The sequence below is a fragment of the Myxine glutinosa genome, chromosome 1 (assembly GCF_964187855.1).
Source record: "Myxine glutinosa chromosome 1, kmMyxGlut1.1, whole genome shotgun sequence".
Taxonomy (NCBI): domain Eukaryota; kingdom Metazoa; phylum Chordata; class Myxini; order Myxiniformes; family Myxinidae; genus Myxine; species Myxine glutinosa.
The window spans coordinates 163,530,234-163,556,700 of record NC_136261.1 but is presented as its reverse complement, the minus strand read 5'-3'; the positions used below and the strand labels follow the sequence as shown (position 1 = coordinate 163,556,700).

General features: G+C 45.5%; 1 protein-coding gene across 1 annotated transcript in view; it reads right to left on the bottom strand.

The window, feature by feature from the left end:
* The window catches only part of LOC137430786 (uncharacterized), a 311,105-nt gene that overhangs the window by 244,805 nt on the left and 39,833 nt on the right, over positions 1 to 26,467 (bottom strand). The window contains exons 6-13 of the mRNA XM_078771248.1: positions 19,134 to 19,493; positions 18,657 to 19,010; positions 5,132 to 5,431; positions 3,250 to 3,381; positions 2,084 to 2,291; positions 1,808 to 1,971; positions 417 to 529; positions 188 to 302 (exon numbers count right to left, since the gene is read on the bottom strand). Of these exons, the coding sequence (XP_078627374.1) occupies positions 188 to 302; positions 417 to 529; positions 1,808 to 1,971; positions 2,084 to 2,291; positions 3,250 to 3,381; positions 5,132 to 5,431; positions 18,657 to 19,010; positions 19,134 to 19,493 (1,746 nt within the window). The remainder of the gene's footprint in view (positions 1 to 187; positions 303 to 416; positions 530 to 1,807; positions 1,972 to 2,083; positions 2,292 to 3,249; positions 3,382 to 5,131; positions 5,432 to 18,656; positions 19,011 to 19,133; positions 19,494 to 26,467) is intronic.

The following is a 26,467-nucleotide window of genomic DNA, read 5'->3' as shown; positions in this document are numbered from 1 at the left end:
AGGAAGGGGAATAAGAGGAAGGGACGCACAAATCTGCCAATCTTGGGCAGATCCAAAAGGGGCTACAGATATGAAACAAATATTTACCATCCATCTTTCTTTCCAAGTCTCAGGTCACAGTGATATGTAAAGCATTTTGTTTGAAATGAGGTTGTGTATTGTGGATGTAACACGAGCTGAATTTCACCTCGATCTTGAAGTCAGTGTCTGCAGGTAGCAGTTTCAGCAATGATGGAATATTCTGCTTGAATGCCAACAGAAGAACAAGTGCAGGATTGGATTGCATTGCATCTCTAGAAACCCTGATTGGATAAAAGACATTTAAAGGTGTTTGTCTCGTTTCAAAAACCAATATTTTCCTTCTTCTTTGAAACAATGTGATTTCATAAGTATTTTGGACAAACAATGTTTCATACCTTTTATGGCCTGGTTGACCTCTGACCAAGAGCTCAACATTATTATTTGGATTATATTCAATCTGCAGCTTTCCATCAACTTCCCATCCTCTTTGTGTCAAATGAAAATACATCTAAACAAAAACTCACTTGTTAGTTGTTTTTCAAAACAATATTAGTAATCTCTCCTGTTACCAAATGACCACAATGTTCTTTGTAGTTAAACATACAATAACAAAAAGAAACATAATTAAATGACACAACTCAATAAGCATATGCAACAAAAATATCATTTTTCTTACACACCATAATTATTTTTTATCAATCATGACAATAATACATTTCAACCTGCTAAGTCACTACTGTTTAATAAATTATACTGAGCAGAAACTGAGTAATTGATTCAGTGCTTATTATAGAAGCAAATCACAAGGTATACCTACCATATACCGGTATGGACGGTATACCTACCATAAATACCCATGTATAAGGCGCACCTGTGAATAACGCACATGGTTGATTTGTCACCTCTCCCCTCTAGCCCCCCCTCCCCCCCAAAAAAGAATAATGTAAACCTTTACGTAACTAGTAAACTGCACATAGGTCTCATCAACTATGGTTCAGATGTCTAAAGATCAGGGAATTTCACCCCTAAAAAAGAAGGCAAAAACTGTAACTAGAACGGCTCTCAGTACTAACTGAAAAATTATACTAGCTGGATCCGGATCTGGATCTTCACCAAAATTGAATCGATTCTTCCTTGTCAAACACACAACCTGTCTAACAAGTTTCGTCCAAATCCATCCATAACATTTTGAGATATCATGCCATGTATTGTTTTTGGCCCCATCTCCCAATGGTGAAGGATCACTTAAAAAATTAAATAATTCTCATATCCGAATCCATATTCAGATCTTCACCAAAATCGCGAATCGAATCGTCCTTGTCGGACACCCAACCGGTCCACTAAGTTTCGTCCAAATCCGTCCACAACATTTTGAGATATCCTGCTATGTATTGTTTTTGACCCTATCTCCCAATAGTGAAGAATCACTTTAAAAATTCTACTAGCCGGATCCGAATCCGGATCTTCACCAATATCTCATCGTTTGGTCCTCATCACATACTCTACCTCTCACACAAATTTCGTCCGAATCCGTCCACAACTTTTTGAGATATTTTGTTCACAAACGGACAGACAGACAAACGGACAAACAGACAGACAGGGGTGAAAACATAACCTCCATCCACCTTTGGTGGCAAAGGCAATAAAATGAGTAAAAAAGATTGTCAATTTTGATACAAAAACAGAGTTCAGAGTCTTATACTGGAATAAACTGTAATAGCAATGACATGTTTACACCAAGCAAGTATCAAATTTCTCATTTGGATGAGACACAAATAAATCAAACCTTCATGTCTTTGGGAACTTGTAATTTGTTCATTGTTGGGATATTGTGTTGAGCTGCGATGATGAACTCAAGTGACACTGATTTAAAACTGGAAAGTCCCTCAATCTCCATCCTCAACTGCTTTCTATCAGCGTTCACATCTAAACCTCCAATCCATCGCCTCCCTTCAATATAAACATGTCCGATTATTAATATGTGAATTTTAAAGCATTACCAAAATATGCAGATTCATAACTTGCTTATAACTATTGGCAAAGTGAACTCAAAGGAACTCACCTTGTTTCTTTGCCTCCATGGTAATTGTGATGGAATGTGGATATCCAACTTTATTCAGGGCTTTTAAATTATGCTGGTTGATGAATATGATAGAAATGTTCGGTTGGATCTGACTCTTAAGTTGACATTTAAACATTTTACTGTGATTGACAGACAGGAAGATTAAAGCTTCAAAGGAATCCCACGCTCCACCAACTTCTTCATTCACCTGTTAAAAAAGATGGTCCAGTAAACATAGATCAACAACCATATTCTTGGTTTGTGAAATATACCAAACTTGTTTCTGACACCAGCAACAAATACCACACTATGTTTTTCTAGTTAGCCTTTTGATGGTATGATGTAAGCTGAAAAATACCGTATAAGGCATTACTTATAACCATAGAAGGTGGAATTTTTATTACTTGCAAAATCGAAGATTTTTCAAGTATATTGGTCGGTGGCGTTTGTGGTTCCGTCTGTTTGTTTGTCTGTCTGTTTGTTTGTTACCGGCCTACAGGTCACAATTCTAAACCGATCGTCACGAACCCTCACCAAGTTGTATAGGTCGTCCCAATTGAGAAGCCTACTGTTTTGGGGGTCAAAAGGTCAACATAGGCCAAAGGTCACCAACTTTGCCAAATTTCTAACATCCTCAATTTTCATCCGATTGACTTGAAATTTGAAGAGGACTTGCATATCTGGTCATTGAATTCAGCCACCAAGTATATTTGAGGTAAACATGGGCCAAAAGGTCAACATAGGCCAAGTTTTTAAAATCCTCAATTTTCATCCTATTGACTTGAAAATTGAACAGAATTTGCACATCGTCACTAAATAGGGAAACTAACTATTTTTGAGGTCAAAAGATCAAAGGTCAACTCAAGGCCAACCTTCCAAAATCATCATTTTTCATCTGAAAAATCGTCACTTTTCTTCCTGTTGACCCGAGCTTTGATCAAGATTGTCAATTTTAATCTTGATGAAATGGACCATTTACTGTATCAATGGAATTTTTTTTCTTGGGGGGTGGAGGGCGGATTTTGCAAGTATCGTGCTCCGCATGACGTCTTCTTGTTTATTTATTATCATATCTGGTGTTTGTCTCTGTCTTGAAATTTATTGTGTCATGTGAATGACAACACATGTTGATAATGAAAGGCTGGTGGATATTTGATGAATTTTACCTGATGAAGCTTGTAAGAAATTGTCGAGTCGATTTGCGTACCATCAATGGTAGAATTCACATTAGTGAAAAATAGGTTTGGCTTGAATTCAGTTTGTCCTTGTATCTCGACCTTGTTGGGTATCCGAAGGCCCTAAAGTAAAAAAATTAAAAGATGAAAACAAGACAATTATGTAACAAAAAAATATAACTTGTAGATATTCAAAATAGGCTGGAATGTATGAGAAGAAACTGCAGTGAATGGAGACAACTATCAGGAAGAACACACAGGTGGCTCAAACAACTCGTGGAAGAAAGGAAGTGTCGGTGAGAAGGAACCACGTCTGAAATTCAGTGTGACAGGGTAGGTCGTGGTTTATGGAGCCTATTATGTGGGCTCCATAAACATTGTCCTACTTGGCTACGCAACAAGGTTTGTGGGCAATAACCATCAGCAACCATAAATGGACCATCACAAAGTGCCATTTATTTGAGCACAAGCGGCCATCAGGATTTTATGATTGGTCCACGATTTGGCAGTGATCAAGATTAATTTGCCTCACCCCTTCCCGAATGTACTGCTGAGGGTGTGGTGAACTGTTTGCTTGCAACATGTGTATGTACTGGTGTCAGCGAGTCTGCACACAGACATAATACAGTACCTCTGGTGGCCAACTTTAAAATTGCAACCCAAGTGGACAAACAGCTTGTCGGAATTGTCGAATCTCGTCATGTGACTTTTACATCTAATTTAACCATACGTTGGTTTTGTACCTTGATTGTGGATTATGTCCAAGTTATCCATGGATGTTCCTGAATTTATTTCTTCCCGCAGTTACCGTGGTTTGAGGTATGTTGCAAAACTCACAAACTTGACTAACAAGTCCAACTGGCATTGGGCACAGCTTGAGCAATTTGTCTTATTTGATCATAAGTATATTTTTATACCTTGAATGTGCATTATGTGCAATTAAATAATTAATCATGTGGTTTATAATTTGTGTAGTCTCTTCACCTTGTGGTGAAAGGTGCAGCTTCACCCTTCACCCTGTGGAATACACTGTCTGTGCATCTGCATGTTGGTGTCAAGAGCCATACTTTTATTATTCCTACTCCTTGAAAAGTTTTGCCTGTATGTGATGGGTATCCTGTTTGTTCCTCTACAAATGAATTCACAGTAATGATTAAACATGCCAACTTTTACGATACAAACTTGTTCAATGATATCTTACATTAAATATAGTATGGATGTTGAAATTTATTTGGTGATTATTAGTCTGACATGCTCCTGAAGGAACACATATAGCTATTCTCAAGGTGCTGTGTTTCAATGAATAAATTAGTTTGTCTGCACTGATTCTCAGATCTACTGTAATCTATGTACCCCCCGCTAGCCTCATCAATGTTAAATGCTCTGTATTGTAAGTGAATCTTCACCATAGTGCAATAATCTATGCACCAAATAAGTGGGAAATGGTTTTCTACCTTTGTGGATCAGAAGATTGGAATGTTCTCCTGCGACATGACCCCTGATCCACTGGGGAGACTCTTGGTTTAACTCCTGAAATTTTAGTCCATCAGTGATTTCATGAATATAAAATTCCAACCAGGTGAGTGATGAACATATGTATATAATATTTGGATACTTGTTGGATATTGTGGAGTTTGATAAGAAGAAACTTGTTAGGGTTCAACATCGACCCCAATATCATGGATCAGATACAGTGCAGCTGCATTATTTAATTTCATCTTATGAAATAATATGAAGTTGTACTTTCTGCTTCGTAACGGTGTTTTGCATACAAAAAGGAAAAGTGAAAAACATTATGATAATCAAATTTGATCATTCTAAGTTTTTGAGCATTTCACGTTCCTTTTTAAATATTAACATTTCGTTTACATACCTGAAGTTGTGGACAACTATTGACCAATGATGCTTCCCATTCAGAAGTTAGTTCGGGTTTCAATTGAGCATTCAAATAGATTTGACAGTTCGGATATGCTTCCACTGGAGAGCGTGCCACGCGTGAAGCCAGTGAATGGTAAAAGAGGTTAATTGTCAGTTTTAGTTTTGGTTTACACATCGTTTTGATTTCCACTGTCACAGAGTTTTCATCGATCTTGGCATCCATACGAAGTTGATTGGCACAGTCTTTCTGAACCAATGACCCACTAGTCATCATGAACTTTGGGATCTTTTTGTTCTAGAGAAAACAAACACACAAATGTAATCAACAAATACTATTTATTAAAGCAATTTTGGTAAATTTATTTTGAAAAAAAAAAAAAAGCATAAAGTGCAAGGGCTGCTCTGAAAGGAATGCCTCCTTTTGTTGTAAATATTGTGTGATATGATTATAAAACTATTCACCGACAATCAATGTTATAGTCAATTATGCTAGAAAAACAGAATAAAAAAACATTTATTGCATTTTAACAGGTGAATATTCACAGACCCACCATTTGGAAATTGTACCTTTCAAAACAACCCAGTAAATATATTAGTCTTGGAGATCTTTAAGTTGTTCTTCTTTCCTGGCCACAATTATTCCCACGTTCTCGTGGCCCAGGTCGAAAATCCCACAGAAACCAATAGAGACCAGTAGGACATTTATATGGGTCTCAATTGGAAATAACGGTTTCTATTTGTTTCTACAGGAACCAGTAGAGTTTCCAGTAGAAACCAAATCAGATTCGGTTGAAATCAATCAAAACCATTAGGTGCAATCGGTCTGAAACCCAAAGACCCCAATAGGAACCTTTAGGTTCAACTGGTCCTGGAGAAACCATTCCAGTTAACTGTTCTAAAACCCAAAGAGCAACAAAAATACTCTCATTATATTTTGCTATAAACAAACGGAAAACAAACAGTTCCATATTGAATTGAGTTCTAGACATGTTTTCTATAACAGGGTTTCCCTGTAGAGTCTTTGTTGAATATGTGAATGCAAGTTGCGGTGCTAATGATGTGCAAGTTATTTACAAAACAGCAAGACATGTATGGCAGTCGATTAACTGGTTCCATATCTGGAACTGGTCTTAGACTGGTCCAATTAACCTATTGGTATTCTCAATCAACATATGCCGTCTCAGATAGCTCAGATGGAAGAGCACTGGTATATGGTTCACCAGAGGACATGGGTTTCATTCCATGTATGATCATGTAATTTTCCCACATATGTCAATTGATTATTTACAATCCTGTTCATTTATATAGTGGTATTATATTGGTCACCTACTGGTCCCATTGACCCATTGATATTCCACTGGTTCCAGTGTCCCCTACTGGTTCCATTGACCCATTGGTATTCTACTGGTTCCAGTGTCCCCTACTGGTCCCATTGACCCCATTGGTATTCTACTGGTTCCAGTGTCCCCTACTGGTCCCATTGACCCATTGGTATTCTACTGGTTCCAGTGTCCCTTACTGGTTCCATTGACCCATTGGTATTCCACTGGTTCCAGTGTCCCCTACTGGTCCCATTGACCCATTGGTATTCTACTGGTTCCAGTGTCCCCTACTGGTCCCATTGACCCATTGGTATTCTACTGGTTCCAGCGTCCCTTACTGGTTCCATTGATCCATTGGTATTCCACTGGTTCCAGTGTCCCCTACTGGTCCCATTGACCCATTGGTATTCTACTGGTTCCAGTGTCCCCTACTGGTCCCATTGACCCATTGGTATTCTACTGGTTCCAGTGTCCCCTACTGGTCCCATTGACCCATTGGTATTCTACTGGTTCCAGTGTCCCCTACTGGTCCCATTGACCCATTGGTATTCTACTGGTTCCAGTGTCCCCTACTGGTCCCATTGACCCATTGGTATTCCACTGGTTCCAGTGTCCCCTACTGGTCCCATTGACCCATTGGTATTCCACTGGTTCCAGTGTCCCCTACTGGTCCCATTGACCCATTGGTATTCCACTGGTTCCAGTGTCCCCTACTGGTCCCATTGACCCATTGGTATTCCACTGGTTCCAGTGTCCCCTACTGGTCCCATTGACCCATTGGTATTCTACTGGTTCCAGTGTCCCCTACTGGTTCCATTGACCCATTGCGATTCTACTGGTTCCAGTGTCCCCTACTGGTTCCATTGACCCATTGCGATTCTACTGGTTCCAGTGTCCCCTACTGGTTCCATTGACCAACTGGATTTTTATTTGTATTTTCTACTGCTCCAGTACTTCACTTTCCTTATTGAAGCCAGTCGATCATACTGGTCCCATTTCCTATGGGATGTTTATGGGATTTGGCCTATTGGTTTTGTATGGGATCTTCGACTTGGGGATGTGGGAGGTGGGGGGGGTGGGGGGGGGGGGGTTGTCTGGTGAACGTTGGCCTAAGTCTTCCATGACCCAGCTGGCCCAGCATGATGTTCGACAAAGTAGGTTAGAGCAATAATTTGGAATTTGGCCAGTGTGCCGGCGATAGCTTGCCTACTCTTTGCGGAGGGCTCTGTGAGATGTTTAATGTCCACTAATGCTGTTAGAGAGATGTCCAGTTTAACATCCATCTGAGGGACAGCACACATCTGAGACCGAGAAAGACATGGCTAAAGGTGGTGGAAGAAGAAATGCGGGCAAGGGGGTTTAACAAGCGGAGATGCAAAAAATAGGGCAAATGGAGAAGATTGTCATGGGGACCGCAAGGCTAACCCCCGCTCTAGCAGGGAAAATGGCCTTAAAATGCATGTTGTTTTTGTTGTTGTTGTTGAGGGACAGCACACACATTGATGCCTCGCTCTACCTGCAAAACACCAGGTGACAGTTTATAGCTAGCTCGAGATTCAAACCCAGGCTAACTCCATCTTTAAAAGTTTGTTGGCAACTGCGAGGGACTTTCTCAATAAGGTACTTTTCTTACATTTCTTCATTTGTGTGATTAATGTTAGCTCTTTCACGAGCCTCGATCTTGTATACAAAAAAAAACAAAAAAAAAAAAACTCCAAGAAGTCACAAAATACAGAGATTTGAAATTTGGCTAACAGAGGAGCTATACACCACAAAGGGCAGCAGTTTCATAATTAATAGGGATTAAAGGGATTAAAGAGACAAAGACATTGCACATTTGACATTTGATGTTGTCGTGAGATTTTAGGGAATCAGTAGATTCAGCGCTCCTTGTAAAAAATACAACATGATGATTTTTGCTGTTTTTCGATTTGCTATCTTGATTTTGCAAGTATTAAATTTACAGGTAATTGTTCATATTTGTACCCTGGGATTTGATTAGTTGGTGGGCAGTGCAGGTTAAGAAGGGTAGGGAAAGATGGTTTGGACATGAGTCAATGGAGCAAATGTAAATTGGTGAAGAGGGGAAAATAAAAGAAGATTATAAATGGTATTGAAGGAGCAGTGCTCCCACGTCGATCGGAGGAATGGACGCGACTAAAAGCTGGAATTCGTCCGAGTTGCTTTATTCAAACAAAACAGCTCAGGTACTCTCAAAAGCCCGTTTATCGGGCAGCAATATAATATATACACACATTATCCCGGAGCGTTTGCCCGGGAACGGCGAGAGGGGGCGTGCCCGGGCGTCCTGGCCACGGCCTGGCAAGTCGAGGGCGGGCATGCCCGGGCAAGCCCGGGCGTCCCGGACGCGGCCTGGCAAGTCGAGAGCGGGCGTGGCCGGGCGTGCCCGGGCATGCCCGGGCGTCCCGGCCGAGGCCTGGCAAGTTGAGCGCGGGCCTGCCCGGGCGTCCTGGACGAGCCTGGCATGGTGATCGCTCCGCGTCCTTGGTAGGTGCAAGGCGATTGTGAAAACCCAGCGGTAGCCGCTACACACGTCCCCCCAGAATCGACTTGCACCGGCAGGGTCAATTTGAGGGGGGTCCTGATGACCCGGCCGAAGCGACCCCTGGCGGGTCGTGGGGGGGGGGGGGGGTCCGGTGTGGTGGTGGGTGGTCGAGTGGGGGGCACCGTGGATGGGGGGCGGCCTCGCCACGGCGGAAGGGCCAACCGTGGCGGTTGGTCGATGTCCACGTGCGCCGGCTTGAGGCGGTCCACCGCAATCCGGTCCGACCTGCCGCCGACGTCGATGACGATGACGAACGACTTGTCATCCCGTCGCAGGACCCGGAAGGGCCCGTCGTACGGCGGCCGGAGTGGCCCCCGATGTGCGTCATGATGCACAAAAACATACTCCGCTGTGTGAAGTGCTGGGGGGACGTAGGACTGGGGGTCACCGTGGTGGGATGTTGGCACGGGGGCAAACCGTCGGGCGGCCTCCTGGAGGTCCGAGCGCTGGCGAGCTGCGGACCAGGGACTGGTAGCGTCGAGCACGAACTCGCCCGGGATGCGTAACGCCTGGCCGTAGACAAGCTCGGCGGTGGATGCCCGGAGGTCCCCCTTGGGGGCCGTGCGGAGGCCCAAAAGGACCCACGGCAGCCGGTCGGCCCAACCGCCGTTCTGAAGGCCGGCCATGAGCGCGGCCTTCATGGAGCGGTGGAATCGCTCGCACAACCCGTTGGCTTGGGGGTGGTAGGCCGTAGTACGGTGGAGCTTGACCCCCAGGTTGCGGGCGACCGCCCCCACAGCTCGGAGGTGAACTGTGGTCCGCGGTCTGACGAGATGTCCGCCGGTGCGCCGAAGCGGGCGACCCAGGTGGCGATGAAAGCCTGCGCCACATCGGCGGTGGTGGTGGAGACGAGGGGAACGGCCTCCGGCCACCTGGTGGTCCTGTCCACCATGGTGAGCAGGTGTGCGAACCCCTGTGACGGGGGGAGGGGGCCCACCAGATCCACGTTGACGTGGTCGAAACGTCGTTCGGGCATGGTGAAAGGTGCCAGCGGGGCCTGGGTGTGTCGGTGGACCTTGGCCTGTTGGCAGGCTGTGCAGGTGCTGGTCCAATCGCGGACGTCCCGTCGAAGGCCGTGCCAGACGAATCGCGCCGACACCAGCTTCTGGGAAGCTTTCCGGCCCGGGTGGGAAAGGCCGTGGAGGGAGGCGAAGATGCGGCGTTGCCAGGTAACGGGCACGATGGGGCGAGGCTGGCCTTGGGAGACGTCGCAGAGCAGGACAGTGTCCGCAAAGGGGATGTCGGCCAGGCGGAGGCCCGTGTCCGCCGCCCGGAGGGCTTGCACCGTGGTGTCGGTGGTTTGGTCCGCCGCCATAAGCGCAAAGTCCACGCCGAGGTGGACCGCGTTCGCGCTGGCCCGAGAAAGACAGTCGGCCACGGCGTTGTTTTTGCCGGCGACGTGCCAGATGTCCATGGTAAACTCCGACACGGCGGAGAGGTGGCGCTGTTGGCGGGCCGACCACGGCTCCGTGACCTTGGCCATTGCGTAAATCAACGGCTTGTGGTCGACGAACGCGGTGAAGGGTCGGCCCTCCAGGAGGTGGCGGAAATGGCGAACGGCCAGGTGTAGACCGAGGAGCTCACGGTCAAACGTACTGTATTTGAGCTCGTTCGGCCGGAGCTGCCGGCTGAAAAAAGCGAGTGGCTGCCAAACCCCGTTCACCCATTGCTCATGTACGGCGCCCACCACGTAGTCGGAGGCATCCGTGGTGAGGGCGATGGGAGCGTTGAGCACCGGGTGAGCGAGCAGTGTTGCGTCGGCGAGGGCCCGCTTTGAGCTTTGGAAGGCCGCGTCCATTGCTGCGGACCAGATGATGTCGTGCTTGGCCGGCTTGCCCCGGAGGGCTTCGTAGAGGGGCCGCATGAGTTGAGCAGTGCGGGGCACGAAGCGGTGATAGAAATTCACCATTCCCAGGAATTCCTGCAGGGCCTTTATGGAGCAGGGACGCGGAAACGTGGTGATGGCCTCGACCTTGGTTGGCAGTGGCCCGGCCCCGTTCTTGGTGATGTGGTGGCCCAAAAAATCAACGGCCGTCGTGCCGAAGTGGCATTTGGCCGGGTTGATGATGAGGCCGTGCTCGCTGAGGCGCCCGAACAGTGTTCGGAGGTGGAGGAGGTGCTCGGCCCGGGACGTGCTGGCGACGAGGATGTCGTCCAGGTAAACGAAGAGGAACGGCAGGTCACGCAGCACGCCGTCCATCAAGCGCTGGAACGCCTGAGCCGCATTCTTGAGACCAAACGGCATCCGTAGGAATTCGAATAAGCCAAATGGCGTGATGACTGCCGTTTTAGGGACGTCGGCCGCCCTGACAGGTACCTGGTGATATCCACGTATGAGGTCGATTTTTGAAAAAATGACCCGTCCTGCCAGACGGGCGGAGAAGTCTTTGATGTGCGGGATCGGATACCTGTCGGGGGTGGTGGCGTCGTTAAGACGGCGGTAGTCGCCACATGGGCGCCAGCCGCCCCCTGGCTTTGGGACGATGTGTAGTGGCGAAGCCCACGCGCTATCGGAGCGCCGCACCATGCCGAGGTGTTCTAAAGCGTCGAACTCGGCTTTGGCCACGGCGAGCTTGGCTGGGTCGAGGCGGCGGGCTCTGGCGTAGACCGGCGGGCCTGTGGTTGGTATGTGGTGCTCGATCCCATGTCGTACTGCGACGGCCGAAACGTCGGCCGCGTGAGGGCCGGGAACTCCGTGAGCAGGCGAGCAAACTCATTCGCCGCCGGGAGGGCGCATGCCAGCTCGGTCGGAGCGGAGCTGCTCAATGTGCATACCAGGGAGCTGAAGGTTTCGGCGTTGATTAGGCGACGCCGTTGGACGTCCACCAGCAGTCCGTGTGCGCAGAGGAAGTCGGCGCCTAGCAGAGCCATGGGCACGTTTGCGGTTACAAACGTCCAAGTAAAGCGTTGGCCGCCGAAGCAGAGGGTGACATTGCGTGGGCCGAAGGTGCGGATGGCCGATCCGTTGGCCGCAACCAAGGAGGGGCCGCCAACCGCGGACTGCCTGTCCTGGTCAGAGACGGGTATGACGCTCAGTTGGGCGCCGGTGTCGCACAGGAAGCGCCGTCCGGACGCTTTGTCCGTGATGAACAGTAATTTGCCCGTGTGGCCGGCGGTCATGGTTGGTAATGAACGCCAGCCCGGCCATTTCCCGGCCTGCCGAAGGTGCACGAGGGTCGGCATGTCCGGGCCTTCTGTCCGAACCTGGCATGATAGTAACACCACGCTTGGTCAGGTGGAGGCCCCGGTCGTCGTGCTGGAGGTGGTCGGCTCGGCGTAGCGGTCGCCGATTGCGTCGGCAGTTCGGTCGTCGACCGTGCCGGGTGCTCGGGCACCATTGGTGTTGCGTCGGACGGCGGTGGGCCCCAGGTCGCTGCTGCAATGCGTTGGCCTGCCGCGGAGATCTTGTCGGCTTCCCTGGCGAGGGCACGGGGATCCGTGATCGTCGTGCTTGCCAGGGCGAGGCGTACCGGGCTAGGCAGCTGACGGAGGAACAGCTCCCGGAACAGGAATGCCGGAGAGTGCTCGCCGAGCAGCGAAAGCATGTAGTCCATTCGCTCGGACGGGCGCGTGTCGCCGAGCTCGGGCAGGTCGAGCAGGCGCCGTGCGCGTTCCGCCGATGGGAGGGCGAAAGCGTCGAGGAGGAGCTTTTTAATCGCGCTGTATTTGTCAGCGGCTGGCGGGCTCTCGAGGAGGCTCAGGGCGCGGGCCGCGGTGGCTGAACCGAGCGCTGCTACCACGTGGTGGAAGCGGGTGTCGTCGGCCGTGATGCCTCGCAGGGCGAACAGGGAGTCCGCCTGTGCGAACCAAACCGCCGCGTGAGCCTCCCAGAAGGTAGGCAGTTTGAGGGCAACTGCCGTGTCCATGTCGGTAGGTCACCAATGAAGGAGCAGTGCTCCCACGTCGATCGGAAGAATGGACGCGACAAAAAGCTGGAATTCGTCCGAGTTGCTTTCAAAACAGCTCAGGTACTCTCAAAAGCCCGTTTATCGGGCAGCAATATATATACACACATTATCCCGGAGCGTTTGCCCGGGAACGGCGAGAGGGGGCGTGGCCGGGCGTCCTGGCCACGGCCTGGCAAGTCGAGGGCGGGCATGCCCGGGCAAGCCCGGGCGTCCCGGACGCGGCCTGGCAAGTCGAGAGCGGGCGTGGCCGGGCGTGCCCGGGCATGCCCGAGCGTCCCGGCCGAGGCCTGGCAAGTTGAGCGCGGGCCTGCCCGGGCGTCCTGGACGAGCCTGGCATGGTGATCGCTCCGCGTCCTTGGTAGGTGCAAGGCGATTGTGAAAACCCAGCGGTAGCCGCTACAGTATGATAATGAAGGATAAATACAGCAGGTTGCAGAATGCGAACAATTTGTAGATAAACGTTGGTTGTGTTTGTGAAAGGAGTCTGCAGAGAGGAAGAGTGGATGCAATGGTGAGAGTGTGGTGAATGTAGGCAATGATGAAGATGAGGTGAGTGCAGACAGTGATGAGGAAGTAGCTCGTGCAAGCAGTGGGTTGTTAGGTGGAGGGTTGCTAGGGGTTAGGGAGTGCATGCAGTGCTGTGTGGGTGTAGAGAGTGTAGGTAGTGGTGAGAATGTTGCAAATGCAGGCAGTGGTGTGGATGTAGTGAGCACAGGCAGTGCAGATGGTGTAGTGAGTGCAGAAAATGGGGAGAGTGTAGCCAGTGATGGGGATGGTGTAGTGAATGCAACCAGTGGTGAGAATGGAAGAGTGATTTCAGGCAGTTGTGAGGAGGGAGCAAATGAAGACAGCCGTGAGATCGGAAAAAGTGCAGCAGGTGTGAGGGTGGGGCACAAATATGAAGCAATAAAACGAGGAAGACTGGTTTGTTGGGCAATTAAACCATTAACTACTTACTCTTCATTCCGGAGTAAAGACACAAAGCTGTTGGAAGGTTAAGTGACATTGTGACGGTTCATGGCAGCAAGTCGTTGGTTATTGAATGAGTGAGTAAGTGATATATAAAGGGAAGGTACACTCTGAGAATTTGAATAATCGGTGCAAATAATTGGGGTTTTATTCTTATTTATTCAACATTAATGTTTTCATTCTCTTAAAATGAATTTATTAATTAGTGGTAAGAGGAATTCAAGTGGGGGGGGGCGGGGGGAGGAGGTAGGCAAAATGCAAAGATGAAGATGTGGAAAAAGAGTCCAGACCATGTGGAATACGAAAGATTAATACAATGATTAACACAGAGGAGGACAAGGTTTAAACAACAGTTTGGGTGTGATCAGATAAGAGGATGTAAGGCACAGACATGGGAATCTCAACTGGGATGAACACGAATTGAGCATGTGGCCAATACTGGGAAAAATCTAACACGTTACAAAGAGCAAGTAAACTCAGAGACAGGATTGCGTCGAGGCACAGATTTGTGGAAGCCTACAAAAAAAATTATGCTACATTGAAGGTTCCCAAGAGCACAGTGGCCTCCATAATTCTTAAATGGAAGAAGTTTGGAACAACCAGGACTCTTCCTAGAGCTGACCACCCGGCCAAACTGAGCAATCAGGGGAGAAGGGCTTTGGGAAGAGAGGTGACCAAGAACCCGATGGTCACTCTGGCTGAGCTCCAGAGATCCTATGTGGAGATGGAAGAAACTTCCAGAAGGACAACCATCACTGTTACACTCCACCGATCTGGGCTTTATGGCAGAGTGGCCAGACGGTAGCCTCTCCTCAGTGAAAGACACATGAAAGCCCACATAATCTTGTTTCTCACAGTCTGAGAGTCCTTCAGGTGCTTCTTTGCAAACTCCAAGCGGGCTTTCATTGGTCTTTCACTGAGGAGAGGCTTCCGTCTGGCCACTCTGCCATAAATCCCAGATCGGTGGAGTGTTACAGTGATGGTTGTCCTTCTGGAAGTTTCTCCCATCTCCACATAGGATCTCTGGAGCTCAGCCAGAGTGACCATCGGGTTCTTGGTCACCTCTCTTACCAAGGTCCTTCTCCCCCGATTGCTCAGTTTGGCCGGGCGGCCAGCTCGAGGAAGAGTCCTGGTTATCCCAAACTTCTTCCTTTTAAGAATTATGGAGGCCACTGTGCTCTTGGGAACCTTCAATGCAGCACAATTTTTTTTGTAGGCTTCCCCAGATCTGTGCCTCGACACGATCCTGTCTCTGAGCTCTGAAGGCAGTTCCTTCAACCTCATGGCTTGGTTTTTGCTCTGATATGCATTGTCAGCTGTGAGACCTTGTATAAACATGTGTGTGCCTTTGAACAAATCATGTCCAATCAATTGAATTTACCACAGGTGGACTCCAATCAAGGTGTGGAAACATCTCAAAGATGATCAAGAGAAATGGGAGGCACCTGAGCTAAATTTCAAGTGTCATCGCAAAGGGTCTGAATACTTATGTAAATGTGATATTTCAATTTTTTCTTTTTTATAAATTTGCAAAACTTTCTAAAATCCTGTTTTCTCTTTGTCATTACTAGCAACGGTACCCGCCCTATGGGCGGGGCTTCAATTGGGAGGCCCAAATGAAAAGGCTAAATATCAGAAAGTGAATCCTTTAAACGATTTATATAAACATCCGTTAAATCTCGATCGGTGCAGCCGTTTGTGTGGCACTTGGGAAAATGACATCATGCGGGAGCAAGTATCAGCAGGATGGGGCAGTGTGGGAGTCCACGTTTCTGATCCTCCTTCATGCCGAAGTAGCCCACCACTTCTCCAAGCATTCCGCTCTTCAGATCCGCCATGAGAGATTTAAGCTTGATTCTAAAGACGCATGCAGTCAGTCCTCCCGATGTCGTATGTACTCCCGAAACGTGTTTCCTTCATTGTAAAAACTTTCAAATCAACAGTTAAAAGGATTTTGAGCCGAACGGTGTTACGGCCTTGGCAAGATCGATGGAGACAACGATCTGTTAGCGTATACTCCGACCAAATAGCTATGTGGAATTCTCTCATGTGGAGATTAAACTCACGTCATTTGAACTTTAGCCGAGGTCATTATTTACTTTTAGTGATGTTTATATACGAATCAAAAAGAAGATAATTGGTTTTGGGTCGTCCTTTCCGCATATCTCGTGGGATTGTGAGTTGGAGAGACAGACGGCCGTGGTGGTGGGGTGGGGGTTGGAATTCTCTCAAGCAGGGATTCAACCCGTGTCCTTATAAAAGGTCTTTGTCCGAGGTCACCGAGTCCGATCGGTGCAGCTGTGCAGCGATCGGTGCAGCTTTTGTGCGGCACCCGGGAAAACAACATCGTCACAATGAAAACATCGTCACAATGAACGTTATGCGAACCTGAATGTTAGGCGGGAGTCCAAACCTGAGAATGCTGGAGACCAAAGCTGAAATTGGAAAAACTAAATAGCCTATTTTACTCCTGGAGATCCCAGGATTACCCACCCAAAATATTGTTGCGATCGGTTCAGCAGTTTTTACGGTACCTTCGAACGGACAGACAGACAACAGACAGACAGACGGACGGACATTTGGTGAATTATAGTAAGATTTATGGCAGAGTATGTATGGCAGAGTGCATATTGATTGTAGATTGATGAGGGAAAAAATGAATTTAAACGATTTCAGCATAAGGCTGCTCCATAACAAAATGTGAAAAAAGTGAAGGGGTCTGAATACTTTCTGAATGCACAGTATATGTTTGTAGAGTAAATAAGGTAAATTGTATTAAATAGTAGTTTGTAAATATAGTAGTTTGTAGAGTAAATTTGTCTATAGTTTGTATATATGTAATGTAATTTGTAAAATTATATTCTGATATATATATATATATATATATATATATATATATATATATATATACTTATATATATATATATATATATATATATATATATATATATATATATATATATATATATATATATATATATATATATATATATATATATATATATATTTTTATATATATATATATATATATATATATATATATATATATATATATATATATATATATATATATATATATATATATGTACTAGCTTGGCTCGGCTCGCTACGCTCGCCTCACCACGTGTCGTTACTGAGGAACGGGCTTATTTTAGCTGAGGATAATGACTGTACCTGGGTTGCTGTGTTGTCATGATTTACAGCAATCATAATACAAACAATTATTTTGCACAAATTTATTTGTAGTGTTTGTGATATTACATTTTTATAAGCAATTTTGGTTGAAGATTTACGTTGAAAAAATATATAAAATTGAAAAAAGGACCCCTCAGCAAATACATACGGGAGGGGTAGGTGCAGACTGGAAGTTTGGGACGATTACACCTCACCACCGCATAATTCAAAAGACCTCACCACCACGTAATTCAAAAGACCTCACCACCAAGTAATTAAAAACACCTCACCACCACGTAATTCAAAACACCTCACCCCCATGTAATTTAAAATACCTCACCCCCACGTAATTTAAAACACCTCCGCCCCGCCTAATTTAAAAAACCTCACCACCAAGTAATTCAAAACACCTCACCATCACGTAATTCAAAACACCTCACCACCACGTGATTTAAAACACCTCATCCCCATGTAATTCAAAACACTTCACCACCACGTGATTTAAAACACCTCATCCCCATGTAATCCAACACACCTCACCACCAAGTAATTCAAAACACCTCACCACCAAGTAATTCCAAACACCTCACCACCACGTAATCCAAAACACCTCACCACCACGTAATTTAAAAAACCTCACAACCAAGTAATTCAAAACACCTCACCATCACGTAATTCAAAACACCTTGCCACCACGTGATTTAAAACACCTCATCCCCATGTAATCCAACACACCTCACCACCAAGTAATTCAAAACACCTCACCACCAAGTAATTCAAAACACCTCAGTATCACGTAATTCAAAACACCTCACCACCACGTCATTTAAAAACACCTCACCACCACATAATTCAAAATACCTCACCACCACGTGATTCAAAACCACCTCCACGTTGTTAAAAACACTTCACAACCACAGAAACAAAAGTTTCAGGGAGTAGTTCAGTGATGACAGACACTGCCCAGAAATGTAGATATTTCGATAAATGACTGAACCTGAGTTGCTGTTTTGTCATGGTTTACACCAGTCATAATTCAAACAATCATAATGCACAAGTGTATTTGTAATATACGTGATATTACATTTTATAAACAATTGAAGTTGAAAACTTAAGTTAAAAAAAAAAAAATTCCCCAAAAATAAAAAGAAAAAAATTGGAAGATTTAAAAAAACAAATACCCTTAAGACATACCGACGGGAGAGATAGGTGCATACCAGAAATTTGGTACGATTTCACATACGTTTGAGGGAGTAGTTCAGTGACAAGACAGCTCACAAGACAACACAAGACAACACAACACAAGACAACACAGACACTGCACAGATATATATATATATATGGAGGATTTGGACAATGTTATTTAAAGTTAAACATACAATGTTTTTGATATCAAAAAAAAACAATGGTTTTGGATATATATATATATTTTTAAATGAAGATATCTCATAGGAGGCATTGCTTTTTGGGCACCCTATATGTGTGCGCACACACGCACACACACACACACACACACACACACACACACACACACATACACACACACACACATACATGTCATTTAGTGGATTTTGTTTTTACCATGAGTGTCAAACAAGTGTGCTGAGCAGACAACTCCCAGTTGGTTTTGTTTTTGGGACGAAATGTGCCGAGCAGCTGGATGTGACATTGTCCAGTGAGTGCACGTGTGGACATTCGATACTCTGCACCCTCATACACAGTGATATTTAAAAAGTTTCTATCAGGAATGCCAGCTTCATAGAGCTGCTCCACAGAATGTTGGAAACTCATTTCTATGCTGAAGGAATTGCAAACCGTGTTCAAGTTCCAGTCCATGGACTTGTCATCCCACGTCAGGATAACGAGGATGTCCACAGGACACCAAGACAATAACACGTGCCCTCTGGTTTTCATCTGAAGTGGAACATTCCATGTCTGTATAAAATACATGCATGGTTAAGATAAGCTTCATGATTGCAATCAATCAGAGGTATGAAAACGACACCATCAAATGAGATCAGAAAAATTTCAGTGTACAGTGTAACTATATTTACTTACTTTCAAGAGAGAACAGTTATGGTCCAATATAATATTCCACTGTGACCTTCCACTTCGCAAATTATTATTTCTTCCAGATATCTTAAATGTGCAATCACCTGCATTAATCTCAGCAAAGCCATCAAAGTCATTTTTCCAATCAATAGCCATGTTGAGTGTGGATTGTTTTGGTAGTCCAAGACTGATAAGCTGTGGAATCGAGTTTTTCAGAGCCATCTTCAATTTGAAGGATTCACAGATGGTTTCCATCTTTAGCTGTGCTGAATTCTTATCAAACTTCAGAATAGACTTCAGGTTAGTGGTGCAGCCACTAATCGTTGCATTGCCTACACTTTCAATTAAGCTTGGGAATCCAATTTCCTGTCAAAAAAGTACAAAAATAAGCATGCATTAAAAAAAAAAACTAAATGAAAACAAACAAAAAATTAACATAAGGAGACTGCATCCACATATTTTTTTTCTTTACAGAATGCAGGCTCATGGAAAAGCAAGGTAGATCTAACAGTGGGATAAAACAACAAGGGAATGAGGAGAGGGAGGAAGGAAAGGTGGTTCCATAAGATGGGAGAAGCGACAAATAAAAGAGTTGAGGTGTGCAGTCAGCCTGGATTTTGGACACCTAATCAGGAGGTTTACTGAAAGAATATATGCCTCCCGGAGTATAAAGGGAGAGTTGGAGGACACAGAGCAGAGGGATCAATATTAGAGAGTAGATGATAGAAAGTCGAGAGACCATTGAACTGCCTGCGATGTGAGAACAGCAGACCCCATGCTTCGGCCTCATCACAGGAGATTCCAATAACTTTGGAAGATGTGGTTCTTGGGCACAAGCCCAGATCAGAGAGCAATACTCCGTTGAACTACTGACAAAGACCATGTAGACTGAGTAGCGGTAATTTCCCAAGGAAAGATTTGGATTGACAGAGGATGGCAGGAAGCCCAGTCTGCGACTGGCTTTGGAGGCTAACTTTACTATATACAGTCACGTGAAAAAGTAAGTACACCCCATGTAAAGTTTTGACTTTTTCAACATATTTCAACAAACAGCTATTTGATCTTCATTTCAACAATATTGATAGATAAAGGTGATATAATATAACAAATATCATGAAACATTTACATTTTGTAGTCCATTGTATAATTTAAATAAACATAAATGCAAATTTTGCATGTGGAAAAAGTAAGCACACCCCTACATTTATCACTACTTCAAATACCTAAAATTAGAATCAGGTGCACCACCTCAGGTGCAAATGATTAGAACATCGTTAGAGAGGATCTTGGAGGAACCTGTCTTATTTAAACCTCAGACATTTCGTTTGGTTTGCTCTTTGTTGTTGAAGTGTGCAAAGTCACAATGCCTAGATCAAAAGAGCTCTCTGAGGCCTTCAGAAAGAAGGTTATAGATGCCTACGAGTCTGGGAAGGGATTTAAAAAGATCTCCAAACAATTTGAAATCAATCATTCGACTGTCCGGAAGATCATCGACAAGTGTAGAAGATTCCAAACAACTGCCAACTTGTTCAGGCCAGGCCGCCCCAGCAAGTTCAGCCCGAGAGCAGACCGCAATATGCTGAAAGACGTCTCTAAGAACCCCAGAATCTCATCACGAAACCTACAGGTAGCTCTTGCCACTGTTGATGTCAAAGTGCACGAGTCTACCATTAGAAAGAGGCTGCACAAATTTGATCTACATGGGAGGTGTGCCAGGAGGAAACCTTTGCTGTCCAGAAAGAACATCAGGGCAATACTAAAGTTTGCCAATGAACACCTAGGCAACGACCAGCACTTCTGGAACAATGTGCTCTGGACAGATGAGTCAAAGGTAGAGCTATTTGGCCATAGTACCAGAAGACATGTTTGGCGAAAACCAAAGACAGCATTTGACCACAAGAACCTGATACCAACTGTAAAGCATGGTGGTGGAAATATTATGGTTTGGGGCAGCTTTGCTGCATCAGGGCCTGGGCAGCTCACCATCATAGAATCCACTATGAATTCTTCATTGTACCAGAGGGTGCTTGAGGATAATGTGAGGCCATCTGTCAAAAAATTGAAGCTCAGCCGAAGGTGGACCTTGCAACATGACAATGACCCGAAAAATACCAGTAAATCCACCAAGGAATGGCTGAAAAGAAAGAAATGGAGGGTTCTGGAATGGCCAAGTCAAAGCCCGGATCTAAATCCCATCGAGATGTTGTGGGGAGATTTGAAACGAGCTGTGCATGCAAGAAACCCCTCAAACATCGCACAGCTGAAAGAATTCTGCATGGAGGAGTGGGCAAAAATTTCTCCCAGTCGATGTCAGAGACTGGTAGAGAGTTATAAGAAACGCCTACTTGAGGTTGTTTCTGCCAAAGGGGGCAATACCACCTTTTAGAGCCAAGGGTGTACTTACTTTTTCCACATGCGAAATTTGCATTTATGTTTATTTAAATTAAACAATGGACTACAAAATGTAAATGTTTCATGATATTTGTTATATTTTATCACCTTTATCTATCCATATTGTTGAAATGAATATCAAATAGCTGTATGTTGAAATATGTTGAAAAAGTCAAAACTTTACATGAGGTGCACTTACTTTTTCACGTGACTGTATGTGGTCAGAGCCCAGGGCAGGCCATATGTGATGGTGAGACAGAGAAGGTCAAGAGACTGAACTTCTTCCAGTGGATCACTGAGGAAAGAAATTGATGGGTTCATTTGACGATTCTTCTGGAGTGATAGTCTGAGATAGTGAGATTTTCCAGGTTTGAAGGACATTTACATTTATCAGACCAGTGTCTAATCATTTCCAGATAAACAGGGAGCCACAGCTTCTGTTTGCCCAGCAGAGGGATGGGGATACTGTGTGACACAATGTGGAGTCATCTGAAAAAAGAAGAGTGGGATTTCCAGAGCATTGCAAAGGGTCATTAATAAGAAGAAGTCAGTCGACTTATTATGTAGGGATGGCCTGGCCACACCATTGGCTTAATACAACATAAATCCTCACAAAAATCAACCAAGATAAAACTGATAAACCACAATTTACCTACCAGTCATCTGCGGAGAATTCCCCATCCAAGAACACTCATTAAACTTTGAACATCATCGCTGAACTAGAAAAATGAGAGACCCAAAGTGCTCGTTTGTCCTTCTTCTTCTTCTTCTAAATATTATTTTCTGACAGACAAACTCAAAATTGGTTTAAGCTACAAACCTGGTTTAAACACGAATCTACAGTCTCCGTGCCACTGCCCTGTTCATGCGGGGCAGTGGCACGTGGACAATCAACAACAATAACACACACATTTATATAAATAAAACACAGTTTGTGTGTGTGTGTGTGTGTGTGTGTGTGTGTGTGTGTGTGTGTGTGTGTGTGTGTGTGTGTGTGTGTGTGTGTTACCGATAGACTCCTAAACGGAGAGGCTCACGTGCTTGATTTTTGGCATAGACATGGCCATTGAGCCTGGGACGAACATGGCCGACCTCAAAATATTTGACGAGATCCATATTTTTTATTCATATTTACCTCAGCGCATTTCAGCGAGGAACATTATACACAGAATCTCAGCCGGTGCCAGAGCAGCCTTTTTCACCTTTTGTGCGATCGTGTTTTGTGTCGATTTTTGTCGATTTTGTGCGATATGAATTAAACGTCTTTGAAACAGCTGTGAAACGTATTTCCACAACCCTTCCTTAACCGATTGGAGCAGTTTATTGCCGCACAAAATGGCATTTTAACAGTTGTCTGGCTTTTAAAATATGGGACACGTTCAAAACAAACGAGATCCGCGAAGCGAGTTGGTCGAGTCGTGCTAACCAAGATGGCGACACGGCGGCTACACTTTTCACGGAGTATGAGCGTTCTATATATTTTCAATTCAGTGCGCCAGACTCGCTCACATACTTGATTTGTGGCATAGACATGGCCATTGGGCCTTCACGGTGTAATTTGTGCGAGGCTTTTGTCCGAGTGAGCTTGAGTCGAGAGGGCGAATGTACGGGTTGGGAATGTACGGGTTTCCCTTCCCCCACCCGGCAACGCCGGTACTGGAGGGCGTCACAGGATCGGTGAGTCTCCAAAAGCCGCTTCGTGCTGTTGTTGCGAAGATGCAGGACGATGTCGCGATTGTTGTGCTGCTCTCCTCCCATGAGAACTGCAACGACATTGTTGACTGGCCCTCCCTGCCCTCCCCTTCCTCCCCTCCCTTCCCTTTCCCCCTCCCCTTCCCCATCCCCCCTACCCTTCCCCCCTCCCCTTCCCCCTCCCTACCCCCTCCCCTTCCCCCCTCCCCCTCACTTTCCCCCCTCCCCCTCACTTTCCCCCCTCCCCCTTCCCTTCCCCCACCCCTTCCCACACCTCCCCCCTCCCCCTCCCCCCCCTACCCCTTCACCTTCCCCCCTCCCCCTCCCCCCTCTCCTCCCCTCCCCCCTATTCCCCTTCCCTCCCATTCCCCCTCCCCTCCCCCACCCGGCAATGCCGGGTACTTCTGCTAGTATTTATATAAACTCCATACTATTTAGAGTGTTAGATCGTCTATAACGCATTACAGTACCATTACAATGTGAGCACGTCTATCAAGTTTGTACTCCAACATTTATAAATCAGGAGTAGAGCATAGTTAACAAGAGCGAGAATTGCGTTGCATTACATGTGCCCTACGGATGTGATATTTTTACGGTGTAGCCCATAGGGCAAAACCATCTAGAACAGTGTCCATCCGTATGTATGTACCATTAAACTATACCAATCAGAGCTGAGGATGTGGTCACATGACAGGGTGATGTGATTACGCCTGATGTCATTACGGCATAAGGTGGCTGACTCCGCACACGGCCATTTTGATTCCAATTTTGTTCAGGCCGAACATATCGTCGACCCTGTCATATATCACAATCGCCATGCTCTACCTTTACGTTTTTCATTCAGTGTGAAACACAAACAAACCGATTGTTAAAATGACCATCAAATATCGAAAGCATCGACGTTACGGCTCTTCCAACAATATGGTACATAGAGGCCTTAGGCTTCATGCCTCACCTTCGGACCGCTTCGGACAAATTTAGCCCAGGTTTCTTAATACAGTGGTGTATCTTTTCAGTAGTATCGTTTTCGTAATAATAATAATGATATAGTAAATATAACCATTACACTTTAATCCCAATGTCGTGAATGGAAAGTTGATGCATTGAAGCGGTGCATAGATCATGAATCAATGGTAAGCGGTGTTCGACACTAATATTAATAACCGCGGAAGGAAGGAATTTGCCTAGGTTTTTTGATATTAAAACAATTTTGAAATAATAATAACGTAATGTTAATATTATAGTAAATCTAATTGTAACATTAATCCCTTCGTATTGACTGCAAACTTACTGGAAGTTAAAATGTATCATTTTCTATATATTAAAGTAGCGGCAGTTTCCGTTACGTCATTATGTCTACTAGGGCATGCCCGTACTATATATATATCTAAAATTATATCCCCCCCCTCTATTTACATGAAATGGTTTGGTCCAGCGAACGGCTTGCGTGAACGGAAAGCGAACGGCTTGCGAGTCCGTAAGTCCGGAAGTGACGTCCTCATTTGACTGTCCGGAAGGTCGCATATCGCAGTTACGATGAATCGCAAATTAGTTTTAATTAGTTTTAAAACATAGTTTAACGCCAACATAGTTTGCCAACGTGAAATAAATGAATACGCTCTCAAATGTGCCGTCCGAGGCAGAGTCTGTTCGCCACGTTCGGCACACGTGATAGCTCGCTGCTCTCTGATTGGTTGAATCGTTTTTTGGACATAGCTCGGTAACTACTTCTCCGATTAATATGAAACCTTGAAAGGGCACATCCTCGGGTCCCCAGCAATATACCTGGCAAGTTTCAAGTATATCGGACCCGTGGTTGTCGAGAAACAGCGGTCACAGACAAACAAACACACAGAGATTACTGGAATTATAGATACTAGGGCATGCCCGTACTATATATATATCTAAAATTATATCCCCCCCCCCCCCCCTCTATTTACATGAAATGGTTTGGTCCATTCGCAAAGCCCAAGCGAACGGCTTGCGAGTACGGTGACAATCCCCCCCCTCTATTTACATGAAATGGTTTGGTCCAAAGCGAACGGCTTGCGAGTACGGTGACAATCCCCCCCCTCTATTTACATGAAATGGTTTGGTCCAAAGCGAACGGCTTGCGAGTACGGTGACAATCCCCCCCCCCCCCCTCTATTTACATGAAATGGTTTGGTCCAAAGCCAACGGCTTGCGGAGTTTGGTAAAGAAATCGCCATAGCTCGGTAACTACTTGTCCGATTAATATGAAACCTTGAAAAGGCACATCCTCGGGTCCCCAGCAATATACCTGGCAAGTTTCAAGTATATCGGACCGGTAGTTGTCGAGAAACAGCGGTCACAGACAAACACACAGACACACAGACATTCACACAGAGATTACTGGAATTATAGATAGACTAGGGCATGCCCGTACTATATATAAGCTAGGACGTGCCCGTACGTGGGTGCCCGTTCCTTGCCAAAAAAAAAAAAAAAAAAAAATTTGTGTAGGGGTGTGTGTGTGTAAACATCCTAGGGCGTGCCCGTACGTGGGTGCAAAAAAACATGCGTGCAAACAACAACAACAAAAAAAAACTTTGAAACCACGTGGCAGTAACGACCACAGAACCCCCCTCCCTCTATTTACATGAATGGTTTGGTCCATTCGCAACGACCACAGAACCCCCCCCTCTATTTACATGAATGGTTTGGTCCATTCGCAAAGCCAAAGCGAACGACCACAGAACCCCCCCCCCCTCTATTTACATGAATGGTTTGGTCCATTCGCAAAGCCAAAGCGAACGACTACAGAACACCCCCCCCCCCCCTCTATTTACATGAATGGTTTGGTCCATTCGCAAAGCCAAAGCGAACGGCGAACGGCTAAATCGCCATAGCTCGGTAAGTACTTGTCCGATTAATTTCAAACCTTGAAAAGGCACATCCTCGGGTCCCCAGCAATATACCTGGCAAGTTTCAAGTATATCGGACCGGTAGTTGTCGAGAAACAGCGGTCACAGACACACAGACACACAGACACACAGACACACAGAGATTGCTGGAATTATAGATAGATGATGTCATTATGTATGATATCGTCTATGATGTCATCTATGATGTCGTCCCCCTTTTCAAAAAGCAGATTTTCTGCTTTCTCAAAAACTCTTAGACTATTCTCTCCTTCTTTACTTTTCTATCAATGCAGCTCTTTTATTTAGGTCTGGCCTCGATGAGGACGACATAGTCTGTGCCTGGAGCCTTCTACATAAAAATTAAAAAAAATA